At 35.6% G+C, this 23,167-nt stretch overlaps 1 protein-coding gene across 2 annotated transcripts in view; it reads right to left on the bottom strand.

The window, feature by feature from the left end:
• AP3B1 (adaptor related protein complex 3 subunit beta 1) overlaps positions 1–23,167 on the bottom strand; it is a 348,039-nt gene that overhangs the window by 211,969 nt on the left and 112,903 nt on the right. For both annotated transcript variants that reach the window (XM_047731751.1, XM_047731750.1), the window contains 3 exons: positions 22,934–23,008; positions 984–1,079; positions 171–331 (listed from right to left, as the gene is read on the bottom strand). In XM_047731751.1, coding sequence (XP_047587707.1) covers positions 171–331; positions 984–1,079; positions 22,934–23,008 — 332 coding nt within the window. The remainder of the gene's footprint in view (positions 1–170; positions 332–983; positions 1,080–22,933; positions 23,009–23,167) is intronic.

Raw genomic sequence — 23,167 nt, forward strand, 5'->3', positions numbered from 1 at the left:
AAAATAAAGCTAAAGATGTCTAAAGAATGTTTTTGGGAAAAAAAACTGTCACTGGGTTTTACTCAGTGTAAGGAGAGACTAACTCTAAGAGCTAATCAAATAAGCCTCCATGAGGTGTTAACATTCCACATACCATTAGAGGTCATTGGTATTATTAACAAAGCACCTACCTGTACAATTTCTGTATCGCATGGGCTGCATTCTTCCTCACATATGGCGATAAATCAGCAGAAGCCTCCTTAATAGCAAGCATCATAATTGGTACAATAATTGGTACTCTAATACTCGATAGAACTCTCAAAGCACTTGCACGGATTAGTTGATTTGGGTCCTAAAAATAGTGCAAAAATATTCATCAAAATTTCAAGTTTAACATTCTAATTATATCTTTATGACACAGTTAATTGGTGCCCACAGGGTAAAATAGAACAACACTTGATCTTAGCCAAAAGGCCAAGAAGCGATGGTAAAATATAACAAGAGAAAAAAGCTTAATTTAATTTAAAAGATTAGTATATGGAAATATGTAAGAAAAAAGAGTTAAATAAATGTTTATTTCTCTGAATAATGTTTGAACAAGAAAAGTAATGGTTATAATTCTAGTCAATCATTCATTAATAAGCATGTTGGGCTTTTAGAGATTTGCAATTATAAAATGCTACAGGTTATAAATTTTATCTTTAAAAAGTCATGTCCCCTCATTACACACTTTCAACAACTAGTTGATATAATGATGAAGAGTTCTTTGATGTACGATAATAAATAAAATATAAAGGAACCTACAGAAAAGGAAACACACTGGGAAAGATCTATTTGGTCATATATATTATTTTCTAAGGACACTGAACAGGCAATGTGAGGGGCCTTTCAACTCTTTCAGATCACTATGGTGCCATTTAGATTACTGCTCCAGTTCTTTAAATCACACACCTTCAACTTTGCACAAACCTTGTAGCTATCTGCTGGCTCACACTATTATTTACCTTCAGAGCTCGCTGAAAAGTGCTTATGGACAAAAGTGCCAGATCCTGCTGTTCTTCAGCATACCGTACCAAGTAAACATATACTAACTTCTTGATCTGTTTTAAAAAAAAAAAAAAATCGTTTAATCCTAGCCAAAATTAAAAATTCAATGTTTTGAATACCAAATCCATTCACAATTTTCCTGAAGTAAATAACTGAATAGCTTATATTGTAATATACAGATAATATATTGTAGGATAATGAATGGCAACAAAAAAGCTTATAAAATAAGCATTTTAATAATCTAATCTATAATAGAAGCATTCTATCAAGGTGTTCTATAACAACACTCCAACAGGTCGTAAGGGTTAACTTGCTTCAAGCTTATGCACTCCTCGTTTGCTGACCTAAGTCCCTTGGTCTACAGATGAACTAACCTACTTTCCTTGAGAACTGCAGACCACCGGCCTTAAGGAATAAAGGACCAGACTTCCCCAGAGGAGAAGTCCTGACCACACTGGAACACAGCTGCTGCTGATGCCAGCAAGTCTGTTCAGGGTCATGCCAACATATGACTATTTGCCTGGGCACCACCTTCTCCTGCAGTTAGCCCAGCACCAACCCCCAACGTTCCATACCTTCCCCTTTAAAACTTTCTGGCTTTGTCTGGACATGGAAGATAGTCTTTGGGACATCAGTCCACCATCTTTCCAGGCTGCCAGCTTCCTGAATAAAGCAACCTTTCATTTCCCACCATCACCTGTCTCTCTTGATTTTCAAGCACCAAGCAGGTGAACCTGAGTTCAGAGCCAGTTCTGTCTGATAACACTTTCTCTTGAAGGGAATAAAAAATCCCTGAGCAAAACTCAAACAAGAATATTAAAATATTAACTGAACTGTAAAAACATTTTCAAAATAAAGGATACAAATACTAGAAAGACCTTGGGTTCTGTCCACTAAATACATAGTATTTGAACTTGTGTTTTCTCATCAATCAAAGGGTGCTGGAGCCCCAACCCTGACCATATGGTAACAGTCACATTCCAATATATATCACATGATATTTTCAGCTTAGTAAGAATAAGGTAGACCAATAATATCAATTTAATGTAATAAAAATTCCAAAAGACTGGAAGTGTCTTCCAAAAACTGTTTTAAATGGCAATTTAATCACTAAGTCTATATAACAGAATTATGATGAAGAAAAATAAAAATAAGAATTTGAGTTGAAATTCATCAACTGCTTCTTTCTGACACTGCTCACAGCCTATATCTTCCTTGTCAAGTATCTTAAGATACCAGTGTCTGATTAATTTCTTAATATATCAACAGAGTACAGAACTAAAAGTTTATAGAATGTTCATAGAGCACAGGAAATGAAGGGAAGTAGCTGGAAATAAGTGGAGTTGATGCTGAAAAGGAAAAAGAATGCTACGCCAGGCCACATTTTATGTCCTACTAACCAATCTAAAATTTTTTAAAGATAATTGCCATGGCCTTCCTTCCCTCATCCTCCAATTATCTTTGACACATGACACAAACATGAAGTTGTTTTGTTTTTCTTAAGTAAGCTCTAGGCCCAATGTGGGGCTTGAACCTACAACCCCATCAAGAGTCACACGTTCTACCAAGTAAGCCAGCGAGGCACCCCAACACAGCATATTTTGGAGTTCCTTTACTATCCTGTTTGCTTCCTTCTGAACTCACCCCAATTTGTCCACATTACTTTCAGTGTAGTACCTCAAACTACAAATGAAGTTTAAGTAAAACAAGTTAAGACCATGTTCCATATGAGGGGCTTCCACTGATAGAACTTATTCTTAAGCATAGAATATACCTTTTCTAAATGTACACTGACTAAACCAAGCCACATTTGAGTAAATGTCCTAGTCAGGTTTTCTTCTTTTAAAAAAAGGGCAGAGCGCCTGGGTGGCTCAGTGGGTTAAGCCTCTGCTTCGGCTCAGGTCATGATCTCAGGGTTCTGGGATCAAGTCCCACATCGGGCTCTCTGGTCTGCAGGGAGCCTGCTTCCTCCTCTCTCTTTCTGCCTGCCTCTCTGCCTACTTGTGATCTCTTTCAAACAAATAAATAAAATCTTAAAAAAAAAAAAGGGGGACAAGGTCGTACATTTATCTATAGAAATTATCAACAATCTAGATTCAATCCATCACAGCACCCTCTTAAGAAAATTTTAGACCTTACCTTGTATTTTAACCTATTTGGATATTCTTTACAATTTTATAAGTAAAAGTGAAAACTCAATGAGCATACTTTCTACATCTTCATCATTATTTTTTAAAAATGCTAAACACATCGTGTTAAGTTGATACTAATCCATTCTTCTACAGTATAAGGATAGGGTTATAGGTAAAAGTAACCAAAAAAATTTATTTACAAATACCCTTCTATGGTGAGTGGATCAACTAAGTCTTAAAAACAAAAATAAAACCCTTAAAAAATTAAAACTCAGTACCCAACGCTGTCCATAGTCTGCCCCCAAATTCCTTTCCAGTCAAAGAGGAACAGTAACCAGATATAACTTGCACTTTTTTGGTCTCAATCTCCACTCAGGTTATCACCCTACCTTCCCCAAGTTCTGCTAATCATATTTTCCACAAAGCAAAAGTGAAACGGTAAAATGCTCATTAAAGATGAACAGTACAATAAATCAAAGGATACCCATATAACATTATACTAAGCAACCACCAAATATATTTAAGTAAATCTGCACTTGACATTAAAAATATGTCCTTGCAGGGGCACCTGGGTGCCTCAATGGGTTAACCTCTGCCTTTGGCTCAGGTCGTGATCTTGGGGTCCTGGGACTGAGCCCCATATCGGGCTCTCTGCACAGTGTGGAGCCTGCTCCCCACTCTCTTCTCTCTCTGCCTACTTGTGATCTCTCTGTCAAATAAATAAAATCTTTTTAAAAAGTCCTTGTAAAATGTTTTAACGTGCAAAGTCATATGCATTATATATCACTTCTATATTAATAAAAAATGCACATATATTTTATTTATTAATCTAAGGTACACCATCAATTTTAAGATGTCCCATTATTTTATAAACAACAAACCCTGCCAATTATAAGTCACCATCAATTCTGAACAATAAGTATCACTTGCAGAAACTTTAAAATACAAAACCAACATCTTAGAATGGACATAATATGGCAATAATAGCAAATACCTTATATATAGCAATAACTACATCTCGGTGTTATTATCAATGTTTAACTTAAATTAACTGATTTTAAATTCACAATTCAATAAACTGGTACTATTACTCCTATTTTACACAGGAAGAAACTGAAGCATAGTGAGGTTTAGTAACTTGACCAAGATGGCACATCTATTAAATGAAGAACTAGGATTCAAACTTAAGCCTAAGTTAAGAAATCTATGTAGTAAATTGTTAGCAGTGAGTATATCTGAGGTATTCACTCTTTATGCCTTTATTATTTAATTTTTTTTAAGATTTTATTTATTTATTTGACAGACAGAGATCTCACGTAGGCAGAAAGGCAGGCAGAGAGAAAGAGGAGGAAAGCAGGCTCCCCGCTGAGCAGAGAGCTCGATGCGGGGCTCGATCCCAGGACCCTGGGATCATGACCCGAGCCAAAGGCAGAGGCTTTAACCCAATGAGCCACCCAGGCGCCCCAATTATTTAATTTTTTTACAATGAATATTAATAGTGTGTTCAGATAAAACAAAGATATTTTTACTTCGGGGTAAATCTCATCTTTCTAAATTCTCTCCACTATAAAATAATAATCCTTTCGTGGATTATAAAAGTATTTGAAACTTTCATTATTAAAAAAAAAATCTCAAACTTAAAATATTTTTAAGTTCCTACATTTCCACAAAGACAGTTTTTTCTGTAGCAGTGATAAAATACAGGCACTAAAACGGTTTTAAACCTCTCCAACAGCTCAACAAAAACTCAAGCTAAATGAACAAACTTCAGCAAGTCAACCAACCTGCGACAGTTCTTCACATTGGAACATCAGCCTATCAGGAACAAACTCACTCAAAACCACCATCACCACCACCACCACCACGACCACCACCTCTGAGCCAATCAATCAACAGCAGTCTCAGCCAAGTGATCACATATCCACAGAGGATATCAACCCACTTAGGCCAATGAAAGTCCACAAACCGTTTCAATGTTCACTTAGAAGCAAGCAGTCTTACACAACAATACAAGTAGGTTCCAAAATTATGTAATGCTATATATAAGATGGCAACCATATGATCCAAAATATACCCAATGTTTTATATTATAGTTAAATGGAAATATAAAGTTTTTAATTACAGTTTAAGAAGCATTTATCTAATTGTCTGAGGCAGAGATAGCTTTTTCCACCACCAGATTTTTAGGTTCTTAAGATTACAACAGTGCCAAAAAGCAATTAACACTGCCAGTTGACTGATTTATAGACTTTTCAATAAATCAAATCAACAAACAGATGCATTTTTAAGTAAGATATTTCTCAACTCCACCTTAGAATGAACAAGAGGTTACTTAAATACCAGAACCATTCCTTACTCATCTGTATATTCTCAGGATTTGTATCACATGTCTGGCATATAGTAAGAGTTCAATAATTAGCTGAATGAAACATCACTGCCCAGTGGTAAACTGAAAAAATTTATCAAGACATTTCCCATAATTGCTACATCAGGAATCTAACTTACCACAATAGCTATAATTCACCAAATAAAGGCCTCCGAACTCTTAAACTTGTGGGTTTAAGAAAAAAAATTTAATCATTTAAAATATTCTTTTGCCTTACTAATTATATTCAGATCCAGTCTACAATTCTCTGTAGTTTTGAAAGAAAATGGATTAGAGTCCACCCATCCCCTCATTCTCCTGTGATTTATTTCTCAGCAACACCTTTATTTATCAAGTAACTGTACAGCCAACTTTTAAGGCTGAATTATGAACTACAGAATATATCCAGGGGTTTATATTGGCAACACTGAAACATTCAGATCTACAGCTGAGCTAGCAGGCATTGCTGTAATTACTCACTATTGGAGAAGGATTTTTGTGACTGTTATAACAAAAAGCATAACAATATTAAATCACAGAAGGTTGCAAAACACCAAATTTGTTCTAGTTCTGTTATAAGAATCAATCAATATTGACCACAAGAGGCCTATGCACTGACTGGCTGCAGGTGTGCAGAGAAAGCCTAGTTTCCCTGAAACCATTCTGTGACCAGAAATGGGAGTACTTAAAGCTCCGTGACTACACCATTCTCTGATCAGTTACCTTCATTCAATGTTACAACACTCCTTGCTGTAAAGCTAATCATAGCAGAGCCCCAGTAGGCTGGAAGAACACAGGCAGATCTGTTTAATTAGTTTATCAATACTAGTACATCAAACTTCATGAGTTATTGACTAAACCTTTGATTATTTTTGTACTATAACCACTGATTGCTTACTAGGTAACTTTTGGTATCGTTTGACATCAAATGGAAGATGACGTACAGCTTAACTGTGTGTCTAAGGCAGCATGTACTAATAAAAATGAAATTTTGCAGCTGATAGCAATGAAACATCAATCAATTCTCTAAACATAAATTTTAAGAAGCTTAGGTCAGTTTTCTCACAACATTAGAGAATTAAGTATAATTTCAAAAAACAAGGTATTTTGAGAACAAAAGAAATCCAACAAATAGGGGCGCCTGGGTGGCTCAGTGGGTTAAAGCCTCTGCCTTCGGCTCAGGTCATGATCCCAGGGTCCTGGGATCGAGCCCCGCATCAGGCTCTCTGCTCAGCAGGGAGCCTGCTTCCTCCTCTCTCTCTGCCTGCCTCTCTGCCTACCTGTGATCTCTGTCAAATAAATAAATAAAATCTTAAAAAAAGAAATCCAACAAATAGACTACTAATTATGTTTATAGTGACATTTTTGTTGCAGAACATTAGGCAGTATAAGAGAATCTGAGTGTAAAGGGAAAAGATGAACAAACAAGGAAGTTCTACTATTATAACTCCTGAATAGTACAAACAGCTTTGGATGAACAATAAATAACACAGAATTTTCTGTTTATAAGAAGATTATAAATCCAAGGGAAACTAGCTAATTTACTGCCAATTACTAAGGACTTGCTCATTTCTACCAATCTCTAAAACATAAAAAAAATTATACCAATGCCAGATACCTCCCAAAGAATAGCTAATACCAGATATTGATTTGGGGCCAAAGTCATTAAGGCAGAAGAGGAGGAAGGAAGCACCAAATAGGAAGGACAGCTCTAAAAGGGTAACGGTCTAAGATGGATTCTGAAGTCAAGCCACCTGGCTTTGGATTCTGACTCTGAAACACAGTAGCTGTGTGACCTTGGTCAGATAATTTAACCTGTCTGCTATCTCGCCCTCATATATAAAATTTGGGAAATGACAGAATCAACCTCACAGTGTTATCTGTGAGGGTAAAATGAGGGTATATGTAAGCACACACAACATCTTTTAAATATTAGCAATCATTGTTCCTAGGAATAGAGACCCTATTTAAGTCCAATATTAAATGAATTAAGTGTTTTGATTTTAATTTTCCCAAGTTAGTCAAACCGAGTTTATGATAACAAATCATTTGGTAGCAAAATTCACTTATCCAAAATATACAATGTATGCATTATCTCATAAAAAAATTAAGTATAGGGGCGCCTGGGTGGCTCAGTGGGTTAAAGCCTATGCTTTCAGCTCAGGTCATGGTCTAAGGGTCCTGGGATCGAGCCCCACATCGGGCTCTCTGCTCAGCAGGGAGCCTGCTTCCCTCTCTTCTCTCTCTCTCTGCCTGCCTCTCTGCCTGCTTGTGATCTGTCAAATAAATAAATAAATAAATAAATCTTTGGGGGGGGAAATTAAGTATACTTTAAAAAGTTCTAAAAATGGGTTAAAGTACTTATCTTCAAAATTTTATAATATAAATTATTCTAATAAAGTTAAAATGGCAATGGGAAAATGTTTCTTTTTATATATGGAAATGTGGGCTTTAGAAATTATATAAAATATACTCCTACTTTTACTCTTCCAGATTTTTTTTTAAAGATTTTATTTATTTATTTGACAGAGAGAGAGAGATCACAAGTAGGCAAAGAGGCAGGCAGAGAGAGAGGCAGAAGCAGGCTCCCTGCTGAGCAGAGAGTCCAACACGGGGCTCGATCCCAGGACCCTGAGACCATGACCTGAGCTTAACCCACTGAGCCACCCAGACACCCCCCTTCCAGATTTTGAATACATAAATCAAAGATTATTTAACCTAACTTACTTATATTAGGAAAAACTATTTAATATACCTTATATTAGAGACATAGTAACACCCAATACACTGTCATAGTATTAAAATAATAGCTAAGAGTCTACTTCACATCAATCTTATATTTGTATTATATAACAACTGAAGTATGACCTCACTAATCTTATCGTTCTACTTAAAAAATTCTACCATCATTCTCAAGATTATTTTATTCACTCTTATTTTTTTCTGTATCTACCCAATCTCTTCATTTAAAAAAAAAAAAAAAGCTTTGTCTAAAACTAAAAATACTTAAGCATGGACTATAAAATTGCTAAAGACATATGGCTCATTCATTATATTCTGGCCATAAAGCACTGTAAGACACTGTTATAGAAGTCTGATGCAGAGGCTAGGAAAAATGATGTGAATTTTCAAGTATGTCACAGGTTATAAATTGACAATTCCACATACAAAGTAGGGGAAACTGAGACTAGTGTGTCATTTGATCAACAGATTTTCCATATGAAGCTGTAATTTAATAATAACCGAGAGACCTGGTTTACCCTCCTACCTTAACCAAATAGAAGATCGGGGGAAAAACGGTTTTCATATGTTGGACAACAAGCAGCCCAGTACTATGAGTCCTCAGAGGGAAAAGTCAAAGTGAGTGCTACTGGAGAGGGCTATATATCCACCAGCACACCAGGGGCAACTCAAATCGAATCCTGAAGACTCACTGTGCTGAGGAAAGAGAGATCAAAGTTTGGAGGCCAAGACTGCTAGAATTTGCAGAGCAGAAAAACAAACAGGAGGAAACTTCACAGAGATAGTGAGAAGGAGACAGCAAACACACTGCAGAACAACCACCGAATCTCAGACTAAGCACTGACTGACATGCACAAAAGAGATGAAACTACCTGAGTCCAGATCAAAAAAAACCAAAACACCAAAAACCAAAAAAATAACAACAAAAGAACACAGAACACCAAAAACAAAAACAAACACCGGAAAAAGACAGGCAGAACAGATCTCAAAGATCATAAAGAGTTAGGAATAATTCATGTTCCTATCAGGCAGACACAGAATGTCTGATAAATAAATACATGGGTTTTTGAGCAGAATCCTAAGAAGAACATCACTTTAAGAGTGGGATTAAATTAATCTAGACTAAAAATATTTCTGTATTCCCTAATTAAGCTTAAATGTATGTTTTGCAAAATCAAATGATTCCATATAACTTAACTGTATACCAAAAGAAAATCAACACAATTTAAAGGAATACAACAAGATCCAACAAATGACAACATAAATTTTGTATTTTTTAGCATGTAATTAAAATTTACTAAGGATATTTAAAAATTAGGAAAATATGAATCATAACGATGAGAAAAATCAATCTATAGAAAAAGACTCAAAATGACAGAAATGATAGAAATATCAAAGGGGCACCTGTTCAGTAGAACATGTGACTCTTGATTTCAGAGTCATGAGTTTGAGCCCCACTTTGGGAACAGTTTACGTTAAAAAAAAAAAAAAAGGCAGCAGGACTTTACAATGACTTGTAAATATGCTCCATATGCCCAAGAAGGTAGACAAAAATATGACTATGTTGTGGAGAGAATTCCAAGACATGAAACTGACCCAATGAAACATCTAGAGATGAAAAATAGAAAAGTTGATACAATACAGTGAAAGAGATTAACGAGTTAGACACAGCAAAAGGAAAAGTCAGTTACCTTGAATATACAGCAAGAGAAACTATCAAAATGAAGCAGAGAGAGAAAAGACTTGGGAAAAAAAAACAAACACAGTAACAGGCACCTGTAGGACAACATCAATTAGTCTATATGTGTACTAGAAGTGCCAGAGGGAGAGACAAGAGAGAAAATATATATTTGAAAATTTAATGGGTGAAATTTTTCCAAATTTTAAGAAAACCTTAAGTCCACAAAATAGAAGATGCTCCACAGACTTGGAGGATAAACAAGAAAAAAAAAAAAAAAAGTCAAGGTATATCACAATCAAGTTTAGATCCAGTGCTGGAGAGAAAAATCTTAAAACCAAAAAGAGAAGAGAAAGACATATTACACACAATGAAACAGAGATTAACAATGACAGGAATGACAGGAAACTTGCAGGACAGAAAACAATGAAATATTTTTTAAATCCTAAACAAAAAAGGTTATAAATGTACAACTGTAAATTTTACTAAATATTTTCAAATTATAGGCAAAATAAAGACTTTTTAAAAACAAAAGCTGTGGGACGCCTGGGTGGCTCAGTTGGTTGGACGACTGCCTTCGGCTCAGGTCATGATCCTGGAGTCCCGGGATCGAGTCCCGCATCGGGCTCCCAGCTCCACGGGGAGTCTGCTTCTCTCTCTGACCTTCTCCTCGCTCATGCTCTCTCTCACTGTCTCTCTCTCAAATAAATAAATAAAATCTTTAAAAAAAAAAAAAGCTGTAAGAATTCATTACCAGCAAAACAACAAATATCCTCTATCCTAAGGAAAATAATACCAAATATAATATTTGGGCCTATACAAAGGAATGAAGAGGGCCACAAATGGTAAACATGAGAGAACACATGAAAGACTTTGGGGAGCAGGCAGCTCATTTTTAAATCTCTTTAAGAGATGACTGAACTTCTGGTAATTTTGGGATAAAATTGTACCAGAACAATTTCCCACAGAAAACAAAAAAAAAACTAGACATGTTACAAAAACTCTGTGAGCCCTGGTGGTGAAACAGCAGTAGACAGTATATAACTATATACTGGTTAGGAGTATATGCTCAAAGATGACAAAAAAGAGAGCCATGTAAAGTAAATTTCCCACTCCCATGGCTTTCTGGCAAGGCCAAGGGAATAGTGGATGAAGTCCAAGTAGAGGTACTGATGGACAAACCAGTTTCTCTCGCAAAAGGAACCAAAAAAAAAAAAAAAAAAAAAAAGAACTTAGGAAAATTATGGCCACTGAAGAAAGTAGGGGAATCCCGGCAGGGAGAGAGGAGGAGATGGGCTCCTCAAACAATCCTCAATCTCCTCCACCCACATCTCTGACTAAATCCTGAACCACACAAGCAGAGAATAGACTCAAAGCAGCTCAGCAAAAGACAAAAAAATACAAAATGAGACTGAAGCTGCTACTTAAGAAACAGAATTTCCAATCTGAACCCAGTCAGGATAACCACCTTCAAAAATACCACCTGTGGAGGAAAAATAAAATAATACAGAATCTCCAGAATTTAATGTAATGAAAAGAACAGAACTCAAAATTACCCAACATAAGAATAACTAAGGAAATGGAATACCAGAATACTGTGTACATATACATAGACACAAGAAAATCAACCAAATGCAAGCTTAAGAAAAACAGGACATTAGAACCAGCAGACAATGACTTTAGAGCTGCTATTATACTTATTATTAATTAGGTAAAAGAAAATGTTGTGTTCTCAATTAATGAATAAAGCAAATCTCACAAAAAAATAGAATAAGAAAGAAATGGAAATTCTAAAATGAAAAAATGTTCACTGAATGTACAATCAAATGAAGATGGCAGAAGAATGAGAGTGAACTGGAAAAAAGATGAATAAAAATCCAATGTGAAGAAAACAAAAAAGATATAAGAAAACCAACAAAGCTTCATATACTGTTAGAGAATATAAAAAATACAACACACATATAATTTCAATACCAGAAGAAGAGAATGGAGCAAAAGATTATATAAAGATATAATGGCCATGCTGATGTTTATAGTAGCATTAATTACAAGAGGCAAGATACAGAAGCAGCCCAGGTGTCCATCGAGTGACAAATGGTTAAAGAAGAGGCAGGGTGTGTGTGTGTATGTGTGTGTGCGTGCGCGCACCTATACATACAAATATGTGGAATATTACTCAGCCATAAAAAAGAATGAAATCTTGCCATTTGCAATGACATGGATGGAGCCAAAGAACAGGATACTAAATGAAATAAGTCAGTCAGAGAAAGACAAATATCCTATGATTTCACTCATGTGGAATTTAAGAAACAAAACAAACAAAGGGAAAGAGAGAGACACAAAACAAGAAATACACTCTTAACAATAGAGAATAAAATGATTGTTACCACAAGGCAGGTGGGTAGGGGGATGAGTTAAATAGGTGATGGGGATGAATGACTACACTTGTGATGAGCACAGGGCAATGTTTGGAAGTGTCGAATTATTATACTGTACGCCCAACACTAAAAAAAAGAAAAGAAAGAATAAAACAAAAGATAAGAAAGCAAAAGAAAAGACAAATGACAACCAAAATTTCCACAAGTTTGGTCAAAGGCAGAAATTCACAGATCTAAGATACTCAACAGACACCAAGCTAAATGAACACAAAGAAGCTCAAAGCAAGACAACTGAAAGTCAAAGATAAAGAGTAAAACATGAAAGCATCGAGAGAAAAATGACAAATTATCTAAGTGGTATCAATTTTTCAGTTAATAGTGACATTATATAAGGAATTATAGACGATCTTTAAAACATCTTTAGAATGCTAAAAGAAAAACAACAACAACAATTATAAAACCCATAATTCTAGACCAATGAAACAATCTTTTAGAAACAGATAAAACGGAAATACTTTCAATCAAGAGAGTTCATTACCAGCAGATCTATACCACAGCAAAAACTAATGGTACTTCCTAAGGCAGGAAGAAAATGATAGTTAGAAATTTGGATCTTAACAATACAAAGAACAACAGGAATGGTAAATATCTGAGTAAGTGATAATCGCTTTTTTGGTTTTTTTTCTCTGAATTTCTTTAAAAATCATGAGTATAGGAGTGCCTGGGTGGCTCAGTGGGTTAAAGCCTCTGCCTTCGGCTCAGGTCATGATCCCAGGTCCTGGGATCGAGCCCCACATCGGGCTCTCTGCTCGGCGGGGAGCCTGCTTCCTCCTCTCTCTCTGCCTGCCTCTCTGCCTACTTGTGATCTCTGTCTGGCAAATAAATTAAAAAAAAAAAAAAACTTTAAAAATCAAGAGTATATAAAGCAAAAATTGCATTGTCTTATGATATTTTTAAATTGACACACATAATAACTAAAACCTAAAAGGTAAGAGGAATGTAGAAGTATATAGTTGCAAGATTTCTGTATTTTAAGTGAACAGATGCAGTATTAAATGAAACTACAAAAAGTTAAGAATGAATACAGTCAATGGTAAAAATAATGCAGAGATAAACATATTAAAAATAAAAACAGGGGCGCCTGGGTGGCTCAGTGGGTTAAAGCCTCTGCCTTCAGCTCAGGTTATGATCCCAGGGTCCTGGGATAGAGCCCCACATCAGGCTCTCTGCTCAGCAGGGAACCTGCTTCCTCCTCTTTCTCTCTCTGCCTCTCTGCCCATTGTGATCTCTGTCTGTCAAATAAATAAATAAAATATTTTAAAATAATAATAATTTAAAAAAAATAAAAAATAATAAAAACAAGTGAGGTGCCTGGGTGGCTCAGTCATTAAGTATCTGCCTTCGGCTCAGGTCATGATCCCAGAGTCCTCGGATCAAGCCCCCACGTTGGGCTCCCTGCTCAGTGGGAAGCCTGCTTCTTCCTCTCCCACTTCCCATGATTGTGTTCCCTCTCTTGATGTATGTGTCTCTCTCTGTCAAATAAATAAATAAAATCTTTAAAAATAAATAAATAAAAAATAAAAACAAGAACATTTAAAACAGTATTTCCTCCAAAACAAGAGGAGGAAAAGAAAAGAAAAACAAAAGGAGCACATAGAAAAGAAACAGTGTAACAGTACACTCAAATCCGCACACATCAATAATGACATTAAGTGTTAAAAGAATAAACAATCCAATTCAAAGGCACACTTTAACATAATGGATAAAGAAAAGATGGAGCTACATGTTGTCAATAAGAGACGCACATTAGATACAAAGACACAGAGAGGCTGAGAGCAAATAGATGAAAAAAATATATATACTATACAAAGAGATGTACAGGCTGGAGTGGCAATAGTAATAACAGATCAAATAGACTTTAAGACAAAAAATATTACCAGAGATAAAGAAGGACTTATTTTAGGATAACAAGGTCAATTCATCAGGAAGACAAAAAAGGAATGCTGCCTGATGGGAGTACTTTAAAATATATGCTAGGAAATGGCTAAATTAAAGGGAGAAATGAACAATTTCAGAATCATGATTGGGAGATTCAAAATTAGAAGATGTCAGTAAAAACAATTTTAAAAATATAAACAACACTATCAACCACATTTATTTAAATAACGCTTATAGAATATATATACAACAACAGCAGAATACACATTCTCTTTAATTGAACATGGTATGCACACTATAATAAACTTTGGTGATCTATAAACAAGTTTTCATAGAGGTTTTTTTTTAAAGATTTTATTTATTTGACAGAGACAGAGATCACAAGTAGGCAGAGGCAGGCAGAGTGAGGGGGAGAAAAAGATTCCCCGCTGAGCAGAGAGCCCAATGTGGGGCTCAATCCCAAGACCCTGAGATCATGACCTGAACCAAAGGCAGAGGCTTAACCTACTGAGCCATCCAGGTGCCCCAAGTTTTCATAGAGTTTAAGAATGAAATAATACTAGGTATGTTTTAAGACTAAAACAGAATTGTTACAAAGCAATCAACATTAAGATCATTAAGATAACCCTCTCACGCCCAATATGAGGAAATTAAACAACATACTTTTAAATAATCCATGAGTCAAAATAGAAATCATTAAGTAAATAAAAAATATTAACTAAACAACAATGAAAATATATAAAATTAAATTTGGAAAATGCAACCGAAGTAATGTTTAGAATAAAATACATAGTGTTAAAGGTTTATAATAACAAAAAGATTTGATCTGAGTCCCCAACTCAAGATATCAAAAAAAGGACAAACCCAAAATTATGTATAAGCCTGAAATATCAAAGATAAATACAAACTCAATAATAAAAAAAAATCCATGACATAGAAAACAGAAAAAAGTAAACTCATAAAACCAAAAGCTATTTTTCAAAAGGTCAATAAAACTGATAAGGCTCTAAATTGATCAAGAGAAATAGAGCAAACACAACAACTACCAATATCAGGAATGAAAGAGAAAATATCACTGCAGAAGGCAGACAGTAAAAAGTACTAAGGGAGGGCCGCCTGAGTGGCTCAGTGGGTTAAGCCTCTGCCTTCAGCTCAGGTCATGATCCCAGGGTCCTGGGATTGAGCCCACATCGGGCTCTCTGCTCAGCAGGAAGCTTGCTTCCCCTTCTCTCTCTGCCTGCTTCTCTGCCTACTTGTGATCTCTCTCTCTCCGTCAAATAAATAAATAAAATCTTTTAAAAAAAAATACTAAGGGAATATTATAAACAATTTTAGGTTAATAAACTGACTACCTGGATGAAGTGAATAGATTTCTTGAAAGACAAATTACCAACCCAGATCCCAGAAGAAATAGAAAATCTTAATACCCCCCTGCTGGGCGTCCATCAAGAGCATCTTCAGAATGGATGACTGGCCAGAAGGATTTACAGGACTCAAAAACTTGTTATACTTAGGATTATGGTTCATTACAGCAGAAGGATACATAGTTAAATTAGTAAAAGGAGAAGTTACATGGGTGAAGTCAAAGGAAACCAGGCACAAGCTTCCAAGAGTCCTACCACCAGTGGAATCACCATAAGATCTGCTTAATTCCTTGAACAACAGTGTGATGACATATACGAAGTACTTCCAACTGGGGAAACCTGACTGAGAAAGACAGTCCAGAGCATTTATTAAGGTTCAGTCACATAGGTAACTGTACAACTACACACATTGTCATCACTACGTATGAGATCAGTAACTGGAGCTCCAGAACAGGAAAAGAAAAGGCAGGTGTTTACCATAAATTACAATTTTTAGTATGCACTATCTGGACAAACTGGTACACCATGGCTCAAGACAACAGATACATAAAATACTTTTATCGCACAGAACAGTCCAATAGCTTAGTCTGCCCAAGACAGACAAGGGACTGTCCCAAAAACAGACCTTTCTTGTGACTATACAAGCTTAGAGCAACCCATGCCTGGTTTAACTATTTCCCAAAGAAGTCTATGCCCAATAAGCAACTTAAATTCATAATTTAAAACCTTCCCATAAAACAAACTCAAAGCCCAGATAACTTCACAGTAAGGATAAAATAATACCATATAAGATGAAATAACTCCACACATATTCTTTAAGACAACAAAGGGAAACATATCCCAACTCATTTTATAAAGTTAGTATTAACCTGATTATCCTAATATCAAAAAAAAAAACAAAAAGCCACTGAAAGTAAAAAGAAAAAAAAAATCCTTCAATAACACAATAATCCTTCAATTCACACAATAGTTGTGAAATCCCTTAACAAAAAGTTAGTTAGCAAATCAAATCTAACAATATAGACAAAAGTTTAATACACCATGAATAAAAAGGTTTAAAAGGTGAAAATTAATACCAGTCATTGACTTTATCCAAAAAAATAGAAAAAAATAATATGATAATTTCAACAGTTATAGAAAAAGCATTTGAAAAAAATTCAAAACTCATTCACTATAAAAACTTCCAGCAAACTAGGGGTAGAAAGAACTCTTTAACATGATTACAGACAGCTTGTAAAAAAAAAAAAAAAGAAAGAAAAAGAAAGAATGAAATCTATAGCTGATATCATAATCAATGGGAAAAGGCTCAGTGCTTTCCAAATGAGAAATAAGGCAAGGATAACCATCCTCATCACTTCCATTCAACCCTGTAATGTAAACTGTACTCAGTATAATATGACAAGAAAAAAAGAATAGAAACTAAAATTAGGGGTGCCTGGGTGACTCAGTTGTTAAGTGTCTGCCATCAGCTCAGTTCATGATCCCAGGGTTCAGGGATCGAGCCCCGCATCCTGCTCCCTGCTCGGCAGGAAGCCTGCTTCTCCCTCTCCCATTCCCTGTGCTTATGTTCCCTCTCTCACTGTGTCTCTGTCAAATAAATAAATAAAATCTTAAAAAAAAAAAAAAAGAAAGTAAGTAAAATTATAGTTGCACATGATATGATCATTTATGTAACAAAGTCAAAGAAATCTATAAAATAGCTATCAGAACTAGTAAGTGAATTTAACAAGGATACAAGATCAATATACAAAAACCAATTCTGTATGCTAGCGACAACCAATTGGGAAATGAAATTTAAAAGGCTATGTTGTTTAAAATAGCATTCAAGGGGCATCTGGGTGGCTCAGTCTTTTAGGTGTCTGCCTTCAGCTCAGGTCACGCTCCCAGGGTCCTGGGATGGAGCCTGGCCTCGGGCTCCCTGCTCAGCGAGGAGCCTGCTTCTCCCTCTCTGCTGCTTCCCCTGCTTGTGCTCATGCTCTATCTCAAATAAAATCTTTAAGAAAAAAAAAAAAAAAAAACAGCATTTAAAACTACTAAAAGCTAAATTTAAAGTACATGCAAAACTTGTATACCAAAAACTACAAGACACTGCAAAAGGTAATTATAGAAGACCACATTCAAGGATTTGAAGACTTTATACAGTAAAGATGGCAATTCTTCCCAACTGACCTATAAATTCAATGCAAACAAGATCAATTCTAACAGGCTTTTGAAGAAACTGACATGCTAATTTTAACACTTATATAAAAAGACAAAGGACCCAGATTAGCCAAAATAAGGTTAAAAACGGAAAAAGACTGGAGTGCTTATACTACCTGACTTCAAGACTATAGTAAATTGGGCAGTGTAGAATGGCAAACAGATCAATGGAACAGAACAGAGTCCAGAAATATACTTGCACCCATAAGATCAAGAATCTTTCACAAGACATGGAAAGATAATTCAAGGCAGAAAAGATATAGTTTTCTTTTTAAAAAAAAGGAAATAAGATGGGATCAGGAAGGAGACAAACCATAAGAGACTCTTAATCTCACGAGACAAACTGAGGTTGCAGTGGGCAGGGGTTGTTAGGGATAAGGTGACTGGGTTATGGATATTGGGGAGGGTATGTGCTATGGTGAGTGCTGTGAAATGTGTAAGCCTGATGATTCACAGACCTATACCCCAGGAGCAAATAATATATTAGATGTTAATTTAAAAAATGATACTAGTACAACTAAATATCTGGGGGGAAAATGTATCTCGAAATCTCAAACCTTACTTCATATCACACGCAAACTCTAATTTAAAAACTCTTTGAACAGTGAAGAGTTAATAGAGCAGGCCAGAGACTGCTATCCTTAGAAAGTCTGCTTAGAAAGTTGGACCTAATGGCATCTGGGAACTTGAATCTCAAGTATTCCCACATTCCTTAACTGAGAAGCATGGTTTACATACCAACCATATGGTTTATGCTCTAACATTTGCTTTCTTTCAGGGAGTCAGGAATTTTGGTACTTGCTAGGCAGTTAATGCCTACATGAACAGCCCCCAGTGAAAGACTTGGGCACTGAGTCACTAATGAGGCTGTCTAGTGGACAACACTTGACGTTTTTTGTCACAACTGATGCTGGAGGAATTGTCACTGGGAAAATCAGTTGGAAAGGATCTTAGAAGCTTGCATCTAATTTCCTCTGGACTTCTCCCCATGCAAGTGTTTCAGGGCCTGATTTTGCTGTGTCTTTGACTATACTAAATCATAGCTATGATATATCTTGAGTCTTATGAATCCTCCCAGGGAATCACAGAACCTGTGGGTCATACACCAGTGACATAGATCACAGACCTAAATATAATAGCTAAAACCACTAAACTTTAAGAATAATACAGGAAAAATCTTTGACATTAGGCTAGGCAAAGATTTCTTAAACAGATCACACAAAAAATCAGGAAGTATAACTGAAGAGAAAACAGGTAAACTGGACATTATCAAAATCAAATGTTTGTTTTTTAAAAGGTATTAAGAAAAGAAAAAGGCAAGCCACACACCAAGAGAAAATAAATAATAATAAATAACCATCTTCTGACAGAAGATTGGTACCAGAATTTTTACACTTTAATAAAAAAAAAATTTTAAACAGGCTGAAGATTTAAACAGTTTAGAGGAAAGATGACTAATCAATGCATCATGAAAAGATGCTCAACGTCACTAAATATAAGAAAATGTAAATAAAGGCACAATGAAATACCATTAAATACCTACCAAAGTGGCTAATGTTAAAAAGAGTCTAACAAGATCAAGTCTTGGGAGGGATGTGAACCAACTAGAACTCCCATACAATTGCTGGTGGGGATGTAAATGGTTCAGCCTCCCTGGAAAACTCATACACTATTTTCTAAAAATTAAGTATACACTTTCAAACAATGCAACTGATCTATCCCTAGATATTTAGAAAAGAAAAAATTTTTGAAAAATTAAAATATATCACCACATACAGCATATTATTCAAGCGATTTTCAACAGGTAAATTTTAAATTGTGAAATATCAGATTATAGCAAAGAAGGAACAAAACGTGAACACATGAAACAGCATAGACAAATTTCAGATTCCTAGGTAAAAGAAGTCAAATGAACAGATACCAAACTGTATAGTTTAATTTTTTTTTTTTAAGATTTTATTTATTTGACAGAGAGAGATCACAAGCAGACAGAGAGGCAGGCAAAGAGAGAGAGAGAGAGAGAGAGGGAAGCAGGCTCCCTGCTGAGCAGAGAGACCGATGCGGGACTCGATCCCAGGACCCTGAGATCATGACCTGAGCCGAAGGCAGCGGCTTAACCCACTGAGCCACCCAGGTGCCCCTGTATAGTTTAATTTATAAGAAATTCTAAAAATTACAATTCTCTACTAACAGAAAGCAAATCAGTAGTTCCATGGAGACTTAAAGTGGATCACAGCCCCATATATAAAAGCTACATCTACAAAACTCTTAGGAAAAAGACAAGTATAAATCTTGGGTCCTTGAAGTTAAGCATCCGGATTAACTCAAAACAGATCACAGTACTATATATAAGCTGAATCTATAAAACTCTTAGGAAAAAGACAAGTATAAATCTTCATGACTTTGGATTAAGCATCCATTTCTTAAATATGACACCTAAAGCATAAACAAAGAAAAAATAAATGAACTGGAATTCATCAAAATTTAAAATGTCTGCACTTCAAAGGATTCCATCAAGAAAATGAAAAGACAACCCATAGAATGAAAGAAAATATTTGCAAAGTATATACCAGATAAGAGTCTACTATTTCGAATATATAAAGAACTCCAACAATAAACAACAGAGAGACAATCCAATTACAAAATGGTAAAAGGACTGGAATAGACATTTTTCCAAAGACTATAGAACTGACCAATAGATGCTCAATAGTTTTTTTTCTTAGACAAATGCAAATTGAAAACTGCAAAAGCAGCCATGAGATTCCACTCCATACCATCTAGGATAGCTATAATCTAAAAGAAAGTATTTTTTTCCAATAAAGAAAAGTAAGCATCAGTGGGCATGTGGAGAAAATTATAACACATACATTGTTGACAGAAATGTAAAATGATACAGCTGCTGTGGAAGAGTTTGGCAGGTCCTCAAGAATACAGTAACCATAAAACCTAGCAATATCACTGCAAGGGATACATACGAGAGAAATGAACACACTGGTTCACACACAAACTTGTACAAAGTATTTATAGTAGTGTTATTCATGAGAGCTAAAGAGTGGAAACAACCCAAGTGTCACTGATGGATGAATATACAAAACTCAGTACATCCATACGATGGATTATTATTCAGCAATAAAGAGGAATGAGGTACTGATGCACACTACAACATGAATGGACTTGGAAAACATTCTAAGTGAAAGAAGCCAGACAAAAATGTCACATACTATATGACTTCTTTTATATGAAATGCCCAGAATAGGCAAATCCATAGACAGAAAGGAGATTTAATGGTTGCATAGGGCTGGGGACATAAGGAGTGACTACTAATGAGAGCAGGAATATTTTTTGAAGTGAAAAAAATACAGAAGGAAGTAGATGGTGGTGATGGTTGCACAATTCTGTAAAAACACTATAAATCACTGAATGCACACTTTAAAAGTTTTAGCATGTTAACTGTATTTCAACAATCTTAAAAAGATGACTGACTACAGCAAAAATAACAATCATATATTTTTAGGAAGTTTTAACATATTTAAAAGTAAAATGCAAGATAACCTGGGAAAAGATGGGAAGGGGAAAAGGAAGTTCACTGTCATAAAGTTTTCAAAGTATATGTGAAGTCTTATAATGTTACTTGAAAGTAGATAGTGATAACTTAAAGATGTATATTGTAAATCCTAGTGGTAGACTGCAGTAAGAGAAAGACGGACACTACATACCCTAGGGCAATCACCTACTAAATAAATAAGACAGAGATACAGCTTTAATAGTAATATCAATGTTTGATTATGGAAAAACTCCCTTATATTCTTAATTTCTACTTCTTATACTCCACCTATTTCCACCTAAAACATCTGCCCTGATGTCACTAAGTCCTTGAAAATATTCTCCAGTGGAGACTGCCCCTTCCGTCAAACTTTCCAGACTCAAAAACAGAGCCAAGCACATTCCCCACAGTGGATATTCACAGTTGTTAGCAATGGGCAAAGAGGAAGCATGTGTGCTGGCATTTTCATTCTCATGCGCATATCACTACTTCCTACTGAGTAAACATATCCTCCAGACCATCACTACCACATCAGTTGACAGTGAGATGCATGACAGACATGGTCATTCAATCCTCTTCCTTACTACCTTGTATTCTTTTAAAAACAAGCCATTTGCTCAGATCAATCTCTTATCCCTGTCATGGAACTCTTCATCCTACTCATCCTACTCAATGGTTTCTACTCAATGGGCACTTATTTTTCTTTTGTACTCTATCAAAAGTTATTAGTCCATCTGACCCAACATTACCTTGGCCTCAAAGTTCTTTGAATTCCTGTTTCAAACACCACTTACAAACCCACACAGAGACAAGTAACTGAAGGCTCACAATGCATCCTGCCTCTGCCCACCTCCTGCTATACAGAGTCAGGGTATACCAGAGCTAAAATGTTTCAAAAAGAACACTACATTAGGAATGATAATGATAATGGAATGATAATAACTTGGGTTTCAAACACTGCCCTTATACTGCCTGAATTTAGGTCCATTTCATGCAACATGTGCTATCTTAAAATTAAGTGCCTAGGGCAGAATTTCAAGTAAACTGGTTTCTAAGATTACACAATAAGTTGCTATCACTCACCAAGGTGAATTAATCTCAATTTACTTTTCACATTCTCCATCCAAAAATCCAAATACTGTTTATTTATTTATTTATTTAAGATTATGGACATTTAAATTATAACCAAAAAAACCTAGTGATACATAAGGATCTTATGCTACATTTCTAAGTAACTGAAAAGTATGATTCTTTTACAACAAAAGGAATAATGAAAACTATGAAACAAAATAGCACTCAAGGGGCACCTGGGTGGCTCAGCCTGTTAAGCGGCTGAACATGACTCTTGGTTTTCATGGGGTGATGATCTCAAGATTGTGCGGTCAGGCTACGCACTCACACAGAGTCTGCTTAAGATTCTTTCCCCTCCTTCCTCTCTCTCTCTCTCCCTCCCGCTCTGCTCTTACCAACCCCACCCCCACTGGCTCAGCAAACATGTGCACACACTTACTCTCTCTCTCTCTCTCTCAAATAAATGAACAGAATATTAAAAAAAAAAAAAAGGTACCTCAATATTTTTACTGGCCACATTCTTCACAACAGCAGGAAATAGTTCAGATGCATTTTTCCCTTTTGCAATCATCTGAAGAATAAAAGTAGAGTATTAGAGCTGAAACCTTTTTTAGATTAGTCATCTGAAAATAAAACATAAATTCTACATACATTAAATATTTAGAAAACGGAATCAGGAAATAAGCTGTGGAATTAACAAGCTGAAGTCTTTTTGAGTTATCTTACTACT

Source organism: Lutra lutra, chromosome 5, assembly GCF_902655055.1.
Source record: "Lutra lutra chromosome 5, mLutLut1.2, whole genome shotgun sequence".
Lineage (NCBI taxonomy): Eukaryota > Metazoa > Chordata > Mammalia > Carnivora > Mustelidae > Lutra > Lutra lutra.